This window comes from Schistocerca cancellata, chromosome 8 (genome assembly GCF_023864275.1).
Source record: "Schistocerca cancellata isolate TAMUIC-IGC-003103 chromosome 8, iqSchCanc2.1, whole genome shotgun sequence".
In the NCBI taxonomy this organism is placed as follows: Eukaryota; Metazoa; Arthropoda; class Insecta; order Orthoptera; family Acrididae; genus Schistocerca; species Schistocerca cancellata.
In genome coordinates, this window is record NC_064633.1 from 50,583,039 (window position 1) to 50,606,085 (window position 23,047).

A 23,047-nucleotide genomic window follows, 5' to 3' on the forward strand; every position below is an offset into this window, starting at 1 on the left:
TATACGGATGTCCAGGTGTAGAATTCGGCTGAGTGCCTTAGCTGAGCTATTGACTTCCATCTCGGAAAACAGGCTCAACATGACACTCAAGGTGGATTTACGAGACCACTCGGTGATTGATGTGCTCTGCATTATCACACCATTATCCCCCCAAAGATAGTGGATGCTGGTCTCTCCATCACCAGACTCAACTTTGGGGGCATGCGATAACTCAATGCATAGAACTGAACTGCATTTAACAGCGGGATAACATGGATTATCGACTGACTTGAGGAGCTCCATTTCCCAGACAGGGAGGCACGCATTTAAAAATCCAACAGAATCCCGGTACCCCCCTGCCGGGTTTTCGATCCTAGTGATCGAGATTCGCTCCTCAAAGGTGTCTGCAATCGCCGAGTACTGCAACTGAGGTATGATGTCACCGACATGATCTACCTGACTAAAAGGGCGGGTGAGAGAATTGCCACTAGCCACAGGATCACTAATACTAGATGAGGCATGCTGTACCTCACACACTGGAGATGACGCACGCTGTATCTGCTGTGAGGGATCAGCTGGTGTGCCCCAGTGTGAGTAGCTGGGGGCGGGGCCCGTGGCCTTGGTAGCTGCTTTGGTTGCCAAGACCAACGCTGTGGGTGGAGGTGAAGGTGACGCATGTGGCAGCCGGGGCGTCCCCCCACCCCCCCCCCCACCCCCACCCCCCCCCGCGAGCAGCCAGGAGCTGGCTCTATGTCCTTGGCGACAGCTTCGCCCACAGTGCACAGTGAGCAGTGGCGCCTTGAGCGGGGAAGCACATCTCTGCAGGTGCCGCTCCCCGGATGGTTTAGCCTTACCCGGTATATGCGCCACACTGTGCTGAGAGTCGACCGCTGTAGAGATAAAGTAAATAAGTACATTGTCTACCATGGTGAATTCTAACAATCACACACATGGTTATAAGGGGAGTGAGTAATTACCTTCTTGGCTCTGACTCCACAGCATGAACAATTCATTGGGGCAGTCTACTGCCCCCTCAAAAAACCCCCACATCCCATCATCAAATAAGTGGTTATAATCATCTAGAAGAAACAAGATATATATAAATGGAATTGTTAGAGAAAAACAAATAAGTATATTAATATTATTAGAGATAGGCAATTTTTTTAAAAAAAGCAAGTAGTCTTTTGTTGTTCTACTTGTCGCTGAATGGCCTCGATCTCCCTATCAACGGCATTAAGGTCGTCAATGGCGTTTCCTGTAACAGAAGGAGACATAATTTTAGTTACTTTGAAAGGATAGCTACAGCGAAAGACGATAGAGATCGATTTTTTTTTCAGTATACTTACGTGAGTGGCGGTATTCTGGGGCATATGCAGCTGGGGGCTGAATCCAATTATGTAGGGGGTTATGTGCAACAGCCCCCAGCTCTGCTTCCAACTCAAGCTGGATCTGCCTTAAGTGATCTAGAAACAAAAATAATAACAAGTACGTAATAAGAAAAGAAATGTTTAAATCGTTAATACAATCGACGAACAGATTACAATTAAAATTATACTCACAAGGCAATTCCAGCTGTCTCTCGAGCACAGGAGGCTGGGGCAGCGGAGCCTGTTGGGCTCCAGTCCGCTCCTCGCATTCAAGAATGAAGTCCGCGACCTGCACTATACCAATGAGATACATATAATTAATAAGTGGAAAATATAAGATATACAGAGTGTTGATGGCATGCTGTTGCTGCTAACTCTCTTCCTATTCGCAAATAATAACGACAAAGCAAGGAAAAACAAATGCACGATGTGACGGACAGCAGACGAGTGAGAAAGATGACCAGGCGGTGACTCCTTATGTGTGATGATGTAGTATCACGTGATCTTAGGATGAACGAATGGCTGTTGAGAATTTTGTGGGGACGGTACATGAGTTCACTAGCACCCCTAGTAGCTGAAAGCTGAACTAGTCAGGTGTTACCAGGACACTGTGGAGAGGAGAGCATTTCATAATTTATAAAATTATAGACAGATAATTGATCATATTTAGAACAGAGAACGGATGATAGTGAATTCAGGATTTGAGATCATAATGCATGTGTATATTAGGAGATACTGTGTTAGGATGAATCATTTATTATTAAAAAGTATATTACATAAGTGTAATTGGAGGTTGATAGTATTAATAATGGCGTTAGTAATCGCTGAAGGAACTGATTTAGAAAGTCAGGAAATGAATATTGTTAGCAATTTTTTTTCTTGGTAAAGAGAGAATTTTGTGTGAGTAAAGAGAAGGGTGAGTTATTTTCTGTAGATAGGGATTTGAGTTGAGGACTTTGAGTTAGATTCACTTGCAGATAGGAGGGCACTATATTGAGTGAGTTCTTACTTTTGTTTAAACTGGGATTTGAGTTGAGAACTTTGGGTTAGATTAAACTGGCGAGAGCGATGGCTCACGTATACAGGTGTGTGTTTTACGAGACGATAATGAGAATCAGGTGATCAATTAACTTAGCAAGGGGCCTCGTGGTGAACAAATGTACTGTTGTACAGTCATGGAAGTTTCCAGTCTGAAGGAAACAACTTTGATGCCAAAATGTGGTAAGGCATTCTTTGTTGAACCATGTGCAGGATCGAACAGCCAACTGCTGTGTGATGTAGGCGAAGATTCCACTCCCAGGCAAAAAATTTTGGGCGATGAATACACGTGGTGAACAGACAACAGACAGTTGTGAAGTCAGCATCGGCAAGTTCAAGCGTGTCCAGCAAAAACATACTTACAATGTGGGAGCAATCGCTGGTCCAGCGGCAAGTGCAGGCTGGCCCCCAGCCGACCAGCCACTTCAGTGCACACCGCCAGTTCAGGGCGCAAGCAGCCACCTCACATGACAGCCGCCGGCAGTGGTCCGCACACTGGCCGGCAGAGCCAGGGGGTGGCGACAACTTGAACTAATTCAGTTGGAGCGCTGACATCATGGCGACTGCACTGGGTGTCGCTGCGATCTTGAAGATGTGTACTGATTGTGTTGGAGAACAAGTGATGACAGTACTGCTTGAAATAAAGACTTTGGTCCCTTTCTCCCTGCAAAATGAAAGGATGTGACTTAGGTTACCATAAGTGCACTTTATTATTTGACACGATTTTGATAGCTTAGCAGTGAAAAAAGATAAGTGACCGTGAAAGTTCATAGGATGTGGACTGTTTCGTACATGTGATCGATTATGGTGTTGGGATTTGAACTTGTGACAGATTTTTGTTATAGATGTAACGCAAATGGCTTTCTCGCCACGAAAATCGGACATCTTGAATAAATAATAAGAAATGATAATAAATAATAAAAAATATAAGTACAGTTTTTGAGACATTATCGGGTTGGAATTTGAACTTGTCGCAATTTTCTAGTGGAGTTAGACCAATAATAATAATAAATAATAAATAATAATAAATGATGAATCATAATGAATAATAATGAATAATAATAAAGACAAGTACGGTTTTGCAGCCATTATCATGTCGGAATTCAAATTTACCACCTTTTTTTCTGGAGCGTTAGGTTAGTAGATGTAGCAGAATTGCCCTATTTTCCCACCAAAATTTAAATTTCCCGCCATTTTTCTGGAGGGTTAGATCAGCGGATGTAGCACAATTGCCCTATTTTCCCCGCCAAAATCCGCCATCTTGGATGACGTCATGCGCTGTTGCCTAGTCTACATGCTGCCATCTTGGATGACGTCATCGCCGCCATCTTGAATAAATTTGGCAACAATGCATAGTGCACTCACACACAGATTGCCCCACTACTCAGGTGTTCCGAAAGCAGTCCGTGCCCTGGCACGGACCATTCAGCAACTGTTCAGTTCGCAGTCCACACCCAGGGGCGTGTGTTACTGGCATCGTCTTAGTATCTCTGCCTGTTCTCTATGTCAGTTCGTGATGGGATGTCTTCTTTCTGCTTTTAATCAGATACAAAGCGGGTTCCCTGCTACCTCCATTGTTCGGCAGTTCCCATCCTCGAGTCTCGACGGATTCTTTAATGCACAGTCCCAGTATTTGGACGCTTGTGTCAGAACTTTGGTCTGGGCGTAAATCACTGTTTATAATTCCGAGAGGCAATGTTCAGCAACCGCGGACTTGTTCGGCTGCTGCAGTCTGATGTGCCGTTAATGTTCTTGGCAACAATCTTTGATAGTACGCACGGTTTTACCTATGTAAGTCATGCCATATTCGCAGGGGATCTGCTAGATTCCGGATTTCTGTAGTCCTAGACCATCCTTGACGTTATCAATCTGTGCCTATGTCTTAGTTTATGAGCAGAAGACAGTCTTCGTTTGATGTTTTTGAAGAATTCGGCATATCATTCACAATAAATCGTACAGAACGGAATAAATGCTATGCCTCCGTCCTGCTGAAGTTCCTGTTTTGGTTCCTTCCATTGTACAGTCGGTGTGGGATGTAGAGCCCTCCGAATTTGCTTCTATGTATAGCTGTTTTTCCGGAAAACCGAACTCAGATGTTTACATTCCTGGTTAAGACTCTCACTGTCAGACAGGGTACAGGCCCTGTGAACCAATGTTTTGAGGACGCCATTCTTCGCGCTGCATGGTGGCAGATTTTTGCATGAAGTAAAAGTCGGTTGCATCTTCGTTCGATACACGCTATAAACCTACGCTCCATCTGCTCTTCTTGGAACCAGAACATCTAGAAAGTGGAGCACTCCATCCACTTCGACTTCCTTGGTAAACTTGATGGTCAGGTGTATGGAACTGAGATGTATGAGGGAACCATTCAGCTTGTCTCTACCATGTGGCCAAATGACAAAAGTGTAGTCAACATTGCGGAAGAAACAGATCGGCTTCCACTGCGATGGATCCAGAGCTTCCTTCTCGAATGCTCCACGAACAAGTTGGCGACAACTGGTGAAAGTGGACTCCCCATGGCTATCCCTTCCATTTGCTCGTAGCATCCACCGTCGAAGAGAAAGTATGTTGACGTCAGGACATGCCTAAAAAAGATGATCGTCTCTGTGTCAAACTTCTGACCATAAGTTCCAAGAATTCTTGCAAAGACACCCTCGTGAAGAGAGAGACAACATCGAAACTAACAAGGATGTCCGAATCACGAAGTCTGAAGTTGTTAAGACGCCCAACAAAATCCACTGAGTTGCGAATATGATGCGGATATTTTCCGATGTAAGGGCTAACCATATCCTTGAGGTATTTTGCAAGTGAGTACGTCGGAGCACCAATGTTGCTGACAACATGGTGGGTTGCCGAAATAATGTGCTCATTGGACACTAACTCCCGGCTGTTCTCCCTTGAACTCTTTCGTCATGAAGTACGCTGGAAGAAATTGGAGAATCACATGCTATATGTTCCTTATGGTTCCCAGAAGAAGCACAGACCCTGTGTGAAGAAAACTAGTGGATGGCAAGAGCGGCCACCACAGGAGACGACATTTCCAGCTCCGTGGTGTCAACAGTTCCTGTGCTTCGATTATACAAATGACATCCTTGAGCAAAGTCTCTCAGAGTTTGAGAAACACCACCCACAGCTGGGAATCTAGCAGTTGGTCGTTGTAAATACTTTATTAATTTAATGTGTACATCCAAAGTTTTAGACACTGTTTACCCATCAGCCTCGTATATGAACATCTTTCCCAACAAATCTTCTAACATACCAAGATCCTAATTCATATGAGCTCAGCAACTGAAACTCTTAAACCAAATGGCGATGTTCTGAATTATAATACTTATCGTGATAAAGAAAAGCTGTATACTTCCTAGATTCTCTAGCAATGGAAAGTTACCAACATCCAGCAGTCAAGTCGTTTGCATTATGGTATCTAACATATTCTTCATAGGAAGTGGTTGATCTCACTCAGTTTTCATTACTTTATTGAGCGTCCTACAGTGCACTACCCTTGCCTTTCTCACAGCAATTATTGGGTTGTTTTATGGCCTATCACACCGTTCAATAGTGCTCCAACTAATCGTTCGCTTTGCTTCATTAGTTACTGCCTCATATACACATAATTCAATAGGATATGGTGACTTAGAAAACGGAAAATCTTCTTTTATTTTTAATTTACGTGCGTATCTTGATAATACTCTTGGTTTCTCACTAAACGGTAGCTCATCTCTTACCAACACTATTTCTACTTGATCCTTCTCCTCTCTCTGTTAAACTGGAAGTTTCGGCACACTTCCCTTAGCCTGATTTTCCGCATCTGTTCCTATATTATTGTTATTCTTGTTATTTCACTCTCCTTTTCCTTTTACTTGGCCATTTGAAGCATTTTGAACTGATTTCCGTTTGTCAAAGTTTTATTTAATTTTAGCCAGAACAGTGTGTTATGAACATTTTTAAGAATTCTCTTATTTCACAAATCTAGTATACTCCATGAGTAACCAACCAGTTTATTCTTAGTAGAATGGGTAAATTAATATCAGCTATCATCAGCATAGACTGCTGTAATGTTAACAGAACATCTCTTTATACTTTGGTTTCTTTGGTTCCAGTTGAGCTTACAACTTGTTTATTTGTTATATCTACTTCTATTCTTCTCCCAGATTTTTTTAGATAACAAACTGACTTGGCCACCAGTATAAAGTATAAAATGTGCAGACTAACCGTCCACTGTGCCTTGAACAATAGTGGTGGATATATTTTGCATTTGTTCTTCTTTGTCTAAAAACAATTCTTCATTTAATGGCTCTTTATTTTAGTATCTAAAATACGCTTTTCTGAATCCAACATGATTTTGCAAAACACCTCCCACTGGAATACTTTGTCACTGTCCATAATGGCCTGTGAAACTACTTCATTATGAATTTGACTAAACATTGCATTGCTATCTAGAACCAGCATTTTAACCTCTACAGTAACTGGTTCTGTAACCCATAATACTATCATGGTTAAAATTGTTATTATTTTATCTATCGATGTTATTACGATTCTGCTCATCACGTCTCCATCGATTCGTTCTACCTCTATTTCAGAATCACTGTAGTTATTAAAATGCCCTTGCTCTTATTGGTTAGTTCAGTTTTCCATTCGGATCCACCCTTCCCATTAGTCGATCCTCTGTTGATGTCATGAAATTCCACCCATTTATATGTTCCTCTATCCAATGTATCCTTACTCTATTAAGATAAGTCTACCTCATCCAACCATTGGGTTGTGTTTGTGTCCACTTCTCATCAATCAGTCTTTCACTTACTATGGCGGTAAGCAGGTTACAAGTACTTCTATTAAGTGTAATGAATTTGCCAGTTCATCTACGTGTAAATTTTGATTCATGTGGCATTCCACAAAGTTTCTATCTCCACCCCGACCTTCATTGTAGTTTTGAGGACCAAAACGATGAATCCACAATTTTATTTGTGCACTTTCAGACAATATTTACCAGAAAAAGCATGTGTAAAGTTCTCGAAAGCGGAAAAACGACTCACATTCCTCATCGCCCACAGCGAGGTAATAACTGATTTTCACTACTGTCAAGTGGACTAGCCTCATCTTGACTGCATCAAGTTGAAGTTTATGGATTTCCATTCCTCATCACCAGCTCAATTCCAGCTGTACTTATTTTCCCTCAGAGACTAAGTTCAGTTATATTTAAGTCAGTATATTTCACTAAATGATAGCATCACAAGCAAAGTTAAATTCTAGAAGAGATATGCAGATGGCACCCTCATTCTATTTGATGGCACAGAGGATGAAGTGACAAACCTTTTTAACAAATTCAATAGCCTACATAAAAATATTCGATTCACCCTTGAACAGGAAGAAGCCAACACCATTCCTTTTATTGACATAAAAATATCAAAACAGAACCAAAACGTAGCTTTCAATGTTTACAGAAAACCTACTGGGACTGACACCACTATACCAAACTCCTCAAACATTCAGAACTCCAACAAGAAATATAAACCACAACATATACTGCAATAAACAATGGATATGACCCTTCTCTAATTAATACCATGTCACAACAGATGAAAAATAAACTGAACAAACAACATCAAACTACACTCACAACTGACAGTGCCCCAGCAGTCAAATATGTAAAAATGCCATATCCTGAAATAGTATCTGACAAATTAGCAAGAGTATTCGAAAACACAGAAGTAAAAATCAGCTTCAGCACCAACAACAACATAAGTAGGAAGCTTATTCACAATATAAAACCACCAGATACAAGTCTTGATGTATTTGGCATTTACAAAATTACCTGCAGCCAATGTAGTAAATATTATATCGTCCAAATAGGCAGAAATTTCAGAACCCGGTTCAAAGAACATTTTGACTGCTACAGGCTTGCTAAATGTAACAAATCAGCAGTAGCAACTCACATTAAAGACACAGTCCACCCTTTGAAAATCGAAACAACCTCGAAATTTTACACAAAATAGGGGAAAGTAAAAGAATGGATATCATGGAAGAAATGGAAATTTTCATAAAGCATGGAGATAAGATTCTTAATCAAATAACCGAATTCAAAAACTCAGAATTCGTCAACAGTCTGAAGCCAGTTCTAACTTAATAGATTCAAGATATGTCAATGTACATAATTGACTACAAATCTGTCAGTACAAAGAGTATCGATACAAAACCTCGATAATCGATACAGACTCAAATGCTACAGACCGACATCTTGTGTTGTGTGTATAACATCGAAGCAATTTGTGCAGTGAATTACGTTGGCAGTCCATGACAAAATATGATGTTCAGTAGTGTAGTTTCAATGAACAGCTCCGCCATTACACCAATGATGCAAGTGAAGCAGCAAGATGATGAAATTGTAAGTGATCAACTGTCATACAAAAGCCTTTCACACTATTTCGTAACACATAACTGATGCAAATCTATCTGCATCCTATACAGGCTGTGATATACATAGTCAACCACAAGGAAGAAAACCAGCAGAAGACCACTGATTTCGATTACTAGCCATACACTGCCCCTCTCCTCCCCCCCCCCCCCCAAATGCCATACCAGCAGCTACAGCAAAAAACAATGGACAAAAAGTTCTAGATTAATCTAGTTTAAGACTGTTTATTTTTAAGTAACATTTCTCTATATGTGTGTATGTATGTATGTATAAACCCCTGAATATGAACAGGGCATGTTCGAAACGTGTTGCATTATGTTAGATTAAGCATAAAATAAAAAGTGACTGGAAGCAGAAACTTGAAATAAATAATTATCCCACACAGTCACGGTGCACAAACATAGCCATTATGGCTGAAAATAATTATATTTCAATAAATGAGAAGCACCAGTTTGCTTTTGTTCTACAATATTACTTTTATTGTAAACCGGTTTTCGGCTTACAAGGCCATCTTCAGACATTTACTGTAAGCCGAAAACCGGTTTACAATAAAAGTAATATTTTAAAAAAAAAGCAAACTGGTGCTTTTCATTTATTATAATGCTGTTCTACCAAGAACCGACTGAAGATTCTGTTAATATAATTATATTTCATTTACTCTACAACCCAGTTCTGAGTTTCGCGTAATTTGTTCCCCACTGTTTATGCTGTGCAAGGTTTGTATTATACTCTGTTCCATAGTATTACAACTCCCTTAATAATCGATTGGAAAGAAGTTTATTACTTTTATTAATTATCAAACAACACTGAATATATTCTACTCAAAATTTCAAGTTTGTGATTTCAGGTTTGTATTTAAGCACATCCTGGGATCCCAGGGTCAGCACTTCATGCACTGTGTCGGAATAATACCAAGGCCATTTTGCCTGAAACGTATCCCATGCTGTGGATGCTACATTTTGCACTGGCGGGCTAAAATATTTCCAAACAGCAGGTGAAGCTATAAGTATTGATAGACAGCTAATCTTAGAGAACACAAATACTACATGAACTATGTCGGAATACAATGCTTAAGACTTGCAAACGTCTGTGAGGAAATACATATGTGCCCTGCTTCTAACACTGACATTACCTTGTTCCAGCACAGGATTAAATTTTATTTATTTTTAATATATAGTAGCAACTGTGCACAAGACAGAGCCTGTACTGTTTCTATACATCCTAAGTACCAGATTTTGTCTTTGAAATAACTTGTAATACATTCGCTACAGCTTCGTATATAAGGTACTATGTATTTGGTAAACAGTCTTTATAAAGGACTGTATGATATGTTTACTATGTATTAACTACTAGCATTGTACTCAGTTAATTATTTATGTATAACGCTAGGTGTCGACCTAACGTAAAAATAGTTCAGTTTAATTAATTAGTACTAATAGCCAGTTTAAAATAATTTTGCAAATAATATTTAGTACCAGTTATTAAATACACAACATGTAATATTGCGCATTTCAATCACAGCTACATCACTGACTATTTCGAATGATGTACTCACATTATTTTGTAATTCGCAATAATTGTAGCATCTCTGTAATTTGTGAATTAATATCGTCCAATATAACAAAAGAGATAATTCATCGCTAAGGCAGCGATATAATGTTAGTGGACTCCATTTCATCTGTGATTTCTTTCAGTAAACTAAATATATGCCTTTCTTTCTTCCTTTCTTTCTTTCTTCTTCTTTTTCATAATATTTACTACAAAGGTATTACTCAAGAACCTGTAGTGATAAAATTTTCCTTTTTTATTCTACCCAAATAATATCGTCAGCCATATTTAGTATTGATAAACTGAATCTTTGAACAGTGTTCCATTCGTTCAAGTAACTAACAGCAAACAAATAACATATTTGCATTCACGTATTTTTTCAGAAGCATTCCTTTTTAAATTTTCGGTTTCTTAGACATAATTTTATTATTTCTGTCCTTCAGGGGCTTAAATGATTTTGGGGATAGCTTTATTTTCCCTTAGATATGATTGGAGGCTTTTTTTGAAATGTACGAAACCTTAATTGGCTTTCTTCGCTTACATTAGAAATTGGCGGTAGGGAACGAGTGCTAGAAATCCTAAGTCCCCAAGTATATTGATTTGGAATTTTAAAAAATTCAAACAAAAAACTGAGCACCATCTCCACGTCAGCCCTGAGGGTATACAATCCAAACAAACTTATTCTTCTTCAGGTTTTGGCAGACTGCATGCCACTATCGTTTCATACTTGAATGGTCAGTCGCCACTTCAAAGCAGAAAATTATAATACTGTAACGTGCTTCCATGAATGGTTCCAGTAGGTTACTATACACCATTATGGGAAAGATCTTGATAGATTATGGGTCATCTACACTACAACCAATATATAGTTTCATTCCGAAATTCGCTAGTACCTGTCCAGTAAACTACATTGCAAATTCAGTCACTACTACTTAATATAAACCACCAGCCAATTATCTACACAACCAATGCATCACACTATCCCCTTAGCGTGTGAAATTCTTGCAAATATACATAGCAAACACTCGATTCTTTCTGAATTTATCATACATAAAAAAACACAGCATATACTAAGTTACCTCAGCTAAAGAGGAGCACTAGCCTAAAATGTATGGAGCAATTTCCATTTGTATTTGACTGAAACTCAACTCACGCATCAAAAATACAGTCCTCCCATAAAATTATTTAAGCACACTTTTTACACGGCTACTCAGAACGCTCTTCCTCTCTGATGGACAGTAGAAACCACTAGACCATAGGTCGTACTGATTGTTAAGAGCCGTCACCATTCAGAACACTTTATTTGACTGCTACCTGTTTCTGACTGCTGCCACCCTCAGCAAACCCAGAACTGTGAGACTGCTACTGCCTGACGAACTGTCGTTTGTGGCGGTCGATGATTAATTGATTACTGACAGTGCTGAAATTATATTTAAATGCATTGACTAATTTCAGACACCATCACAAATGTTTTCTTGTATTTTTTCTTCTACTCACTGCACTGTGTTGCAACAGCCTCAATTTGTTTTCATTTTCCTTACTAAAACAAGTACTTCATTTGAAGATGACGATCTCTATAATGTGCATTCACAAATCGAAGTTCGTTCTGTGTCAAAGTTTATAACATAGCAGTTGATTGGTATCGATCATGCACGCCCATGTCTTGTCAGTACTGCGAAACTCTAAAACAGTCCTCCTCACATTTCCCAGGAGTGGCCGCACTACTTACAGCTCTGCTCTTGAGGTAAGTGGCCGAATTCACCAAAGACAATTATTGTTAAAGACATTTTAAAATATTTCTTTCTCTGTAAGTGTTTTTGTTTCTCATTGAGCATGAAAACGACAGTCTTGAGAAGCTCTAATGTTATTTGACTTTTTTGGATTCAGTTGTTTGTTTGTACCCACATATTATTACAAAATATGGATGAGAATCGTGGGCAGAACGAACACTTGGTTTGGGCTGCACGCAGCCCATGGGCTGCAGTTTTTGCGATCACTGCAATAGACAATAATTTACTTACAGAAATTCGCAGAACTAAGTAAATCGATTAGATTGGACAAGCAGTCACAATGACCTGTAAGTACCCAAACTCTATTACTACTGCAAGTTCGACTACTCCACTGCAACTATCCATCCATTGACCAACTGTAACTGACAACATTCCTCCTTCACTAAGAACTCCTTAGTGTGAGCTCTCTGGCACAACGCCTCCTGTAGAACTGAGCCGAAGACTGGGGCTAAATTAATTTGGAACCACTTACGGAAAAAATGTACAGCACTACCATTACTTTTACTGATTAAATAATTTTTTCAAACCGCTGTCATTCCTTCCTCTCATTGCTAGCGTTCACTACTGCAGGATCTTTGCTTCACAAACTGTTATCGATGCTTTCACCGATTCTGGTATTATCTTTGCTGTTCGCTTTTCTATTAATGCAGGTTATTGCTTGTGCATTGCTACTCTGCAACATACGAGGGTTGTTCAAAAAGTAAGGTGACTTCTCAAATGTCGCGGGCAACGTATATTCGATTACCGATCTTTTTTTTTTGTTATGTTGGTACACATGTGCCGAACATATGTTCACAGTTTCAAGTGTACAGCACACTTAATTTGTTTTTGACAGAAAGGTTAGACGTGTGTTAGTGTGGTCGGCGATTTTCGATTATTATAAAAAATGAAGCAAAAAATTTGCATCAAATTTTGTGTGAAAAATGGAATCAAGTGCTGTAAAACACTTCAAATGTTGACAGTGGCATATGGTGTGTCTGCTATAAGTAAAGAAAATGTTTACAAGTGGTACAAGCTCTGCCAAAATGGCCGAGAAGGTACCAATGACGAACCCGCTCTGGACGCCCCAGCACATCAACAACAGACATAGCTGTGAAAAATATTGTTTTGGAAAATCGTCGAATTATAGTAAGAGAAGTTGCTGAGAATGTTGGCATATCGGTCGGGTCGTATCACGCAATTTTTTCGGATGTTTTGGGCATGAGACGTGTGTCAGTGAAGTTTGAACCGTCGCATGAACATCGCTCAGGAACTCTTGAATGACGTCAATAATAATCCTGATACACTCAAAGGGGTCATAACTGGTAACGAACCATGGGTTTACAGTTATGACGTCGAAACCAGAGGCCAATCATTCCAATGGAAGCATCCCGGAGAGCCAAGAACGAAAAAGCACGCCAAATTCGATCAAATGTCAAAGTTTTGCTCACTGTTTTTTTTTCAATTACCGTGGCGCAGTGCACCATGAATTTTTGCCTCAAGGTCGTATGGTCAATACGGCGTATTACCTTGACGTTATGCGCCGTCTGCGAGAAGCAATACGCAAAAAAGTCCGGAATTGTGAAAAAACAATTCATGGCTTTTGCATCACGACAATGCACTTGCTCATTCATCATTGTCCGTGAGAGATTTTTTGGTCAAAAACAACACGACACCCATGCCTCAGCCACCCTATTCACCGGATTTGGCCCCCTGCGACTTTTTCCTGCTCCCAAATATGAAGATACCTATGAAAGGCCAAAGATTTTCAACCAGTGAGGAAATAAAGCTGCATGGTTGGAAGTACTCAAGACTGCATCAAAAAGTGCTTATGAGAAGTGCTTCAAGGATTGCAAGAAGCATTGGAACAAGTGTATTGTATCTGAGGGGGATTACTTTGAAAGGGACGACATGAGTATTGGTGAATAAATAAATATTTTTTCATAAAAATATGAAGTCACCTTACTTTTTGAACACACCTCGTATTTTAAACAATCACATTTAAGCATATATTTAAAGTTACAGATGAATGATGTATGACAAATGTCATCGTAAGCCCTGCTACTGCGTCCGTAAGTTAAGATAACAAAACTACTGTGATGACAATTAAAACATACCAAACCTTCCTCTGACCCATCACAGTTGCACTATTAGGTAGTTTGGCTATAACATGCAGCATGATGTCACAATTTTACTGTAGCATAGGTCATTTTGTTATAGTTATTGCTTCAGCATGGTTAATATTGTTACAATTTGGCTGTAACATGATTCAACTTGTTACCTCTTTTGAACGAACACGGGACAGCTTGTTTCAGTTTCACTGTAACATGGGAGGCAAGATTTTATCCTTTTCTATAATATGGAGAATTTTTGTTGCAATTTTACTGTAACATAGGCCATTTTGTTATAGTTTTCCTGCAATATGGGTCACTTTCTTACAATTCCACTATAATTGGGGTATTATGCTATAGGTTTTGCTGCAGTATGGAATAATTGATCACAGTTTCACTATAACGTGAGAGGCAATTAGTTACAATTTCCAGTTCTCGCCTATCAGGATGTGAATATTCAATGTTTTAATACAGTCTATCTGCATTTCTCATTCTTGATTCTGAAATTAACAGTGTTTTTGGTTCAGGTGAGAAATCCCTCATTATTACAACATTAAAAATTCCCTTAAAAGTACTTGGTTCATTAAATTAATAGCTCTTTTAAATCATCCGACTGCATAGCTACTAAAGTCTCGTCCTACACACGAACAAATACTTTGAGTTCTCTAATATTATTGATAAGATTCGAAGTGGAAATGCGATGTACTTCATGTAACTAATTTATCTCACTCTATAATACACGTATTCGGCTGATTAAACTTTTTTCCACCAATCATTCTGCAGTTACAGATCATCAATAACTACAACTTACCAGTCACAACCAAATGAATTGCTATAAGAGGTTTTGCATTAAGAAAATACTTTTGGCTCCAGCTACGTCAAGTGCTTCAAACTCCACTTACTTCCATTCTAGCACACCCTTGCCATTGTCAAGTCAACGACTGCCAATGGGCTGCTGGCTGTGACATAACTGGTGCTCATGACGTTACCATATGTGGGTATACGTTGACTCAGAAGTCGATGTATCCACTGCAACTTTATGATGGCTATGTACCATATTGTGCTAAGTTGCTGGCGGTTGTCTGTCTTAAAGCTGTTATCTGTGACTTTTATTTTGAAGGTATTCTTTAATTACACAGTCTCGGAAGCTGTGTGTGTGAGTATGATACAGTTTCATCATACTTGAATTGGTGACCATTTACCAGTGTGTGCTCATCTAAGCTGATTTTTTGGGCTACAGTAGGAGATAATACCTCTCATTCGCCTTCCTGTGTTGGTCTACAGTACACACTGTTTGTCATACGTAATATTGGCCACATGAGAAGGTCTCTTGTGGATCCAAAGTATTCTGAGACCATCCGTTATCTTTTGTAGTTCTCAGTAATTGTCGGGTTTTTGTTGAATGCCTGAAGAGGGATTTGATTTGGTCTCTTTTCAGCTGGTGACTTCGTGCAAACATATTTTACGGGGAATTTCGAGACTATTGCCTTAGATATGACGCCAGTACAGCATAGTTAATTCTCCTGAAACGTTTATGACGAATTTGACATCTGAACTGCATTGATAGTAGTTACAGTAGACCATGGAATGGAAAAAAGGCAATTCATTACTCTTTCTCAGTGTTCTCATCTGCTGCAAAATAATTGGATGTCTTGGTCTCAGTGTGTACAGAAAACCTATTCACACGAACCTGTACTTGCAGGCCAATTGGCATCGTCACCGAGAACAGAAGTAAACTATGTTACAAACATTGGTGCCTTGTGGAAGAATGATATCAGACATCGATAACCTTCCCCATGAGCTGAACGACCTGTGTAAGGTCTTCAGGAACACCTCCACAATGTTCAAAATTAAATAAATTAACCTCAACCAAGAATCGCAATAAGACGAGGAGAAGAAAAAGGAACAAAATTTTTGCCATTTTTGGGTCCGTTATGGGCAAGGTAAGCAGCCTGATGAAAAAACAGAAAATCAGTTCTACATTCAAGCCTCCGACAAATACCTGGTAATTACTAACACCAGATACAGATGAGGCAGGTGTCACAACACACAGGGTCAACAAGGTATCTCGTGAGTGAGCTCAATCTCACACTATGCGCTGCAAGGTACATGAGAGGTTTTATCGCATACTCTACCACGGAAAATCCGGTTTATATATGCTCCACGATCGCCGTATCAAATCTGACGAAACCTATGTTGTGGATCGCACTAATGACTTCTGGGAGTGTGTAATCGAAGAAACTATCGAAATAAAGTCACTCACAACACCCTTAATGGAGATGGAGGCCAGTAGCTCAGTATGGTTTTGGATCCAGTGTTCCTAAGGTTGAAGCGGGAACATTGAATACCGAGTCAACATACGCTTACATGTGAGCATCAAGACAGCCGGCAGCTGGTGTAAATCTGCATCTGTACAACGCAAGATACCTTACCGTGTGAGGCTGAGGGTACATTGTGTACCAGCATCACTTCCTCCATTTCCTGTTCCGCTAGCGTATGGTTCAAGGGGAGAATGACTGATGCTAAGCCTCCGTTTAGGGCCGAATCTCTTTAATTTTGCGGTGATGATATTTTTACGTGATATATGTAGGAGAGAACTATATATTGGGAGATTCTACTAGGAATGTAAACACTTAGAACTCTAACAGTAGACCATTCAGTGATGGAGAACGCAGTGTCTGCCACTAGAGTTGACTGAGCGTCTGTGTGACGCTTTCGTACTGTAACGAAACGTACTGCTCTTCTTTGGATCTTCCCTATTGCCTGTATCAGTCCTGTCTGGTGTAGATCACATACCGCAGCTAAACGCCAAACGACGCCTCGCTTGGTGTAAGGAGTGTAAACATTGGACGATTGAACAGTTGAAAAACGTTGCGTGGAGTGACGAATCCACGGTACACATTGTGGCGATCCGAAGGCAGTGTATGGTTGTGGCGGATGCTCGGTGAACGTCATATTCCAGCGCCTGTAGTTCTAACAGTAAAATTCGGAGGCTGTGGTGTTATGGTGTGGCTGTGTTTTTCGTGGAGGGGGCTTGCACCCATTGTAGTTTTGCGTGGCACTATCACAGCACAGGCCTACATTGATGTTTTAAGCACCTTCTTGCTTCCCACTGTTGAAGAGCAATTCGGGGACGGCGATTGCATCTTTCAACACCTGTTCACAATGTACGGCTCGTGGCGGAGTGGTTACAAGACAATAACATCCCTGTAATGGACTGGCCAGCACATAGTCTTGAACTGAATCCTATAGAACACATTTGGGATGTTTTGGAACGCCGACTTCGTGCCAAGCTTCACGGACTGACGTCGATACCTCTCCTCAGTGCAGCACTCCGTGAGGAATGGGCTGCCATTTCCCAAGAAACCTTCCAGCACCTGACTGAACGTGTGCCTGCGAGAGTGGAAGCTGTCATCAAGGCTAACGGTGGGCCAGCACATATTGAACGTGGAAGGTGCCATCAAGGCTAAGGGTGGGCCAGCACCATATTGAACTACAGCATTACCGATGGAGCGCGCCATGAACTTGTAAGTCATTTTCAGCCAGGAGTTCGAACAGTTTTGATCACATGGTGTATGTGGCCGGTAGAACAGTTCGTGAAGTATGGGACGGCATATGTTTACATTCACTGTAAAGAATCTTCTAAGCCAACAGACTACTGAGCAGTAGGTGCAAGCCTGCCGGAGTAGCTGAACGGTTCTAGGCACGGCCGCAGGTTCGAAACCTGCCTCGGACGTGGATGTGTGCGTGATGTCCTTAGGTTAGTTAGGTTTAAGTAGTCCTAAGTTATAGGGGACTGATGACCTCAGATGTTAAGTCCCATAGTGCTCACAGCCATTTGAACCATTTGAAGTAGGTGCAAAACAATACAAACGGCTTTACGTAGACTGCTATTGAATGAAACACTTTTCCCTGTCAAACGGTCAATGCGTGAAGCCTTCACCGACAAGCGTTGCAAAATAGTATCGAAAGATATCTTACAAAACCAAAAGAATTCTTGTCATGTGTAAAGGCTGTTAATGGTACCAAAGTTAGTGCCCAGGCAGTCTTGGACGTAACAGGGACTGAAACTGAAGGTAGCAGTTCTAAATTAGGAATGATTAACTATGTTTCCAAACTTTTATTTAGAAATAAAAGTCCATGAGTAATTACCCAGTTTCATTCTCGCGTTACTTTACAGATTAGCTATGAAACTATTGGCGTCAGTGTTGCTGAGAAATGTTAAAATTGAACAAAACTCAAGGCCCTGATCCAATTTCTATCAGATTCTACACCGAATATGTGGCTGAGTAAGTCTCTCTGTCAATCATAATCTATCGTAGATCCCCCCCCCCCCCCACCACCACCACCAAAAAGCTATGCATTGTTGTTGAAAGAAAGAATTTATATACAGGAGGACTAGCAGAAGTAATCCACAAAACTACTGCCCAAATATCCTTAACTTAAATTAGTTATACAATCTTAGAACTTTTTTCAAGACAAATCTAATAAGGTATTTCGAACAAAGTGATCTTCAGTCTGGAATCGGAAAATTTCATCTCACATGACGTCGTGAAATCCATGGAGCATGGCTATCAGGTTGATGCAATATTGCTTGATTTTTGAAAAGCAGTTGACACAACACCACACGCACTCTTGAAACGCCTGGTTAAAACCTCAGGACGGAACAGGTAGTTGGAGTTGTGGAAAGGGGCCAAAAATGAGCGGCTGTCAGCTACACTCGAACCCATATAACTTTATTTAGTTGCCCAAACATTACAGTGCAAATTTCCGAACTTAACTATCATCTGAACATGTCACACAATCTTATGGCTTAAGGGCACAACCTTTTTAATTTTTAAAATGGCTAAAGGCCCATGATTTAAAAAACTACAATAAATTTTAAAAAGGCAGAAAGCGCGAGGTTTTATCCTTAAATAATATTTCAAAGGAGGCTGAAGGCCCAAACAATCTAAGACTTGACAAGTAAAGAATTTTAATTTCAAAATGGCTGAAGGTCTATATTTAAAAAAAAAAAAAACAACTACCATAAATTTTCAAATGCAGAAGGCCCACAGCTTTATCCTTAAATAATTTTTAAAAAGAAGGCTGAAGGCCCAAACGATCTAAGACTTAACAATAAGGAATTTTACTTTTAAAACGGCTGAAGGCCCATGATTCAAAACAAAACCAAATAAATTTTTACAAGTCAGAAAGTCCAAGGCTTTATCCTTAAATAATATTTTTTTTAATGAGTCTGAAGGCCCTAACAATCTAAGATTTAACAAATGGCTCAGAGCACTATGGGACTTCTGAGGTCATCAGTCCCCTAGAACTTAGAACTGCTTAAACCTAACTAACCTAAGGACATCACACACATCCATGCCCGAGGCAGGATTCGGACCTGCGACCGTAGCGGTCGCGCGGTTCCAGACTGTAGCGCCTAGAACCGCTCGGCCACCGCGGCCGGCTAGGAGTTAACAAGTTATGAATTATAAGCTTGCTGAAGGCCTATGATTGAAAAACACACCTACAATGAATTTTCAAAGGCAGAAGGCCCAAAGCTTTATCCAAAAAAATATTTTAGATGAGGCTGAAGGCCAAAGCAATGCAAGACTTGACAAGTAAGGAATTTTCAATTTTAAAGTGGCTCAAGGCGCATTATTTAAAACCCAACTAAAATCATACAAATTCAAACCATCGGCTATGAGCCCTTAAAATACACAATCAAACACCAATAAGAAAAGACAGTACAGCTAGCGGCGCTCATACGTTTCCGGTGCTGGGTCTGCACTTGAAATATTAACGTTCGCTTAGGAGAGACAGGTAGTTGGCCCAACTATATCCGATCCGCCGGCAACCCAACCAAGAGACAGTCAACGGACCCACCGATAAGGCGACTTGCTTTCCACCCGACCAGTACACAAGGAACTCCAAACCAAAACGTAACAGGCATAGCCGCCCACAACCAAGTTTGCATAAGCTGTCAAAACTACACATACGTGTTGGACAGTGACAATACAGTGAGGAAAGGACACTGCCTGAATTATACATCAGCGGCACGGCAGGTAAGCGGAACGCTAATGGCAACAAGGAAGAAAATTCCGCTGGTGCACTTGGACTTCAAAAAACCAAAATACAGTTAAACTTCACCGGTTGGTGGCCAAACTTTCGCCAACTCGAACACTCGCTGTTGCTCACGGGAATACCCCCAGCAGCCAACCATAAAAACCAACAGCACAATGCGAACAGTCTGGCTTCAGTAATTAAATCACCCCTCAACTTTGATGTCCTGGGTCGGTGAGCCACGAACCTCGTAGCAATCAGAACAGCTCCCACACACTCCAACACTGCTTAGAGACCACTAGCAGGCCCGGCCCACTGTGCCACGCGGAGATTTCCTGGCTGATCCACACCAACTGACCGACTGCCACACATCAGCCCAGAGACAGGACTAAAATAACTGAGCAGTCGACATCACAAGCTACACACAGTTTCACGAACTCTTGCACGAAGGACTAGACAATACTAACGGCAGCGAGTAAACAATAACAGGGATGAATCACGAGTCGGCACACACAGCCAACTCATAAGCGATTGCCGGCCAAATACACGTCGTCCGGCAAGACGACCGACCCATGACCAACCAAAGTCTTCCCCACCCCAATCGTGTGTGTCGGCAACAGTCAGGCGAGTCACGGCGGTCCGGACCTCACTGCTGCCGCGCCCCAACTGAACCTGCGCCGCGTGCCAACTCAGACACTGCCAGGTCCGGACTAACAGCCGGCACGTTCGAACTGACTTCATTGCCCAGTCTGAACTAACTCCCAACACACGACGACCGGGAAGTAATAGCAGTCCAGCAAAGATAGTATGGCAGGGCCTATATCGATAAGCCCTGCTGCTGCCGCTCACGGGCAGGTAAGGCAGTAACTCAGTGACACCAGTAATTGAAAATTAACATAACAAGGTGGCAGTACAGTAAAAACATGGTGTCAAATAAGAAATGGCACGAACACGAGCCACGCACAGCTCAACTCTCAATAACGAAAGTGCTATGGTATGAGGCCTCAAGCGCAATTTATGACTGGTTTGAGGATTTCTAAGCAGGTAGGACGCGGCATGTTACCTTGGATCGAGAGTTATCGACAGATAAAGATTAGCTTCAGTTGTGCCCCAGGGAAGTACGAGGGCTATTCGGAAAGTAAGGTCCGATGAGGTGCGAAATGGAAACCACAGTACAAATCCGATGACTTTGCACAGATGTGTTGGGCAGTGTCTTAGTAGGCCCATCGATCGCGTCACGTCGCTGTTTTCAGTCCTGAGCGCACAGTGACAAAGTAAAGATGCTTAGAACAACAGTGTCTCCCGCGAAGTACGAGGGCTTGGTGTTAGATTTCGCCTGATGTCATGCAGCCCACATAACACAACTGCCATACGTTTCCTTCTCCGTGATAAATCCAGGCCGCATTCTGAAGGGGCGACGAAGAGGCTACTGTAGTATTTTCGATGGGAAGAGTTTGATCACCGACAATAGAGCCCGTAATTGACTCCCCCTGAGTTTCATCTCTGCTCGCATGAACCGCTAGCTATGAAGACAACAGCAGCCCAGCCTAGAGAATTGGCAGGAAGCACAGGCGGCTTTCTTCCATGACGAGGGTATTGGAAAGTTGGTACAATGCTACGACAAATGTCTAAATCGAAGTGGCGACTATGTAGGGAAGTAGGCGGAAGATGTAGGTAATTTACTTTCCGGATAGGCGTCGTATATATGAATCCTTGCTGTTCGTGCTGTATATTAATGATATTGCAGAAAATGTTAAAAGTAGCTTGAAACCTTTGTCACATGGCGCAGTTACTTATATTGAAATAATGCAAAATCATTCATTCGGTTCTTGATAAGATTTCAATGTGATAAGGAGACTGGCAACTTACTTTAAAGTTCAGACTTGTAAAATTGTGTACTTCACAAAACGAATATGCCTTTAAGATCAACTATCCACAAATAGAATCAATTAACTGACACGTAAAGCATGGAGTAACAGGGATATGGAATGGAACGATGATGTAGGTAAAGCAGATGGCAGACTTCGGTTTATGTGTAGAATGTTTGGCAGTTGCAGTAGGTTTACAAAGAGATTGCTTACAAAACACTCGATTACTCCTTAGTGTGTGGGATGGATACCATGTGGGACTAACAGGGTATATAATGACTTCGACACTCTATATCTTGTCTTAGGGAAGTTCTTGGAATGTATTTGGTCGTTTTAATGGTCGGTTTTTGTGCGGGCAGGGGAAGAAGTGACACAGGTGAACCGAGAATTTACTTTCAAAACTTTTTCTTAAGAAATTTACTTCATTTACTAGCGATTCATCAAGAACACTAACACATTTAATCACACTATGTGAGCGTGGAAGTAGTTGCCAGTGAGTAACTGATGAAAACAAATTAAATTTCTTTGAACAAATGGAAATTTTATTCCTAAAAGCCCTTTTTTTAAAAAAACAGATTTAAAATTATAATCACAAAGCACCCTCTAAATATCAAGTTACAGTTTATTCAGAGGCAGAAAGAACAAATATTGACAGTAGGAGCTTTCGGGCTGAGAACCTTGCCGCTCCCTTTAGACACAGCCGTAGTCACGACCGCACACAAGAACCTCTGAAACACTACACTGGTGCAAATCTGCACACACCAGATTACTTTAAACTAAAAATTTTAACAACTCACACAAGCACATAAACTATACACCCCGTAGGAGGGATGGAAATGGTACGAAACACTAAAAAATTAACTTGCCACCGAAGGTGCAATTTGATTTTTAAAAAAAACTCTTACGGTGG

At 40.8% G+C, this 23,047-nt stretch overlaps 1 protein-coding gene across 1 annotated transcript in view; it reads left to right on the top strand.

Moving 5' to 3' along the window:
• Nucleotides 1–491: 491 nt before the first annotated feature.
• Nucleotides 492–23,047, top strand: part of LOC126095333 (zinc finger protein GLI4-like) — a 139,133-nt gene continuing 116,577 nt past the window's right edge. The window contains exon 1 of the mRNA XM_049910138.1: nucleotides 492–569. Within this exon, the coding sequence (XP_049766095.1) occupies nucleotides 492–569 (78 nt within the window). The remainder of the gene's footprint in view (nucleotides 570–23,047) is intronic.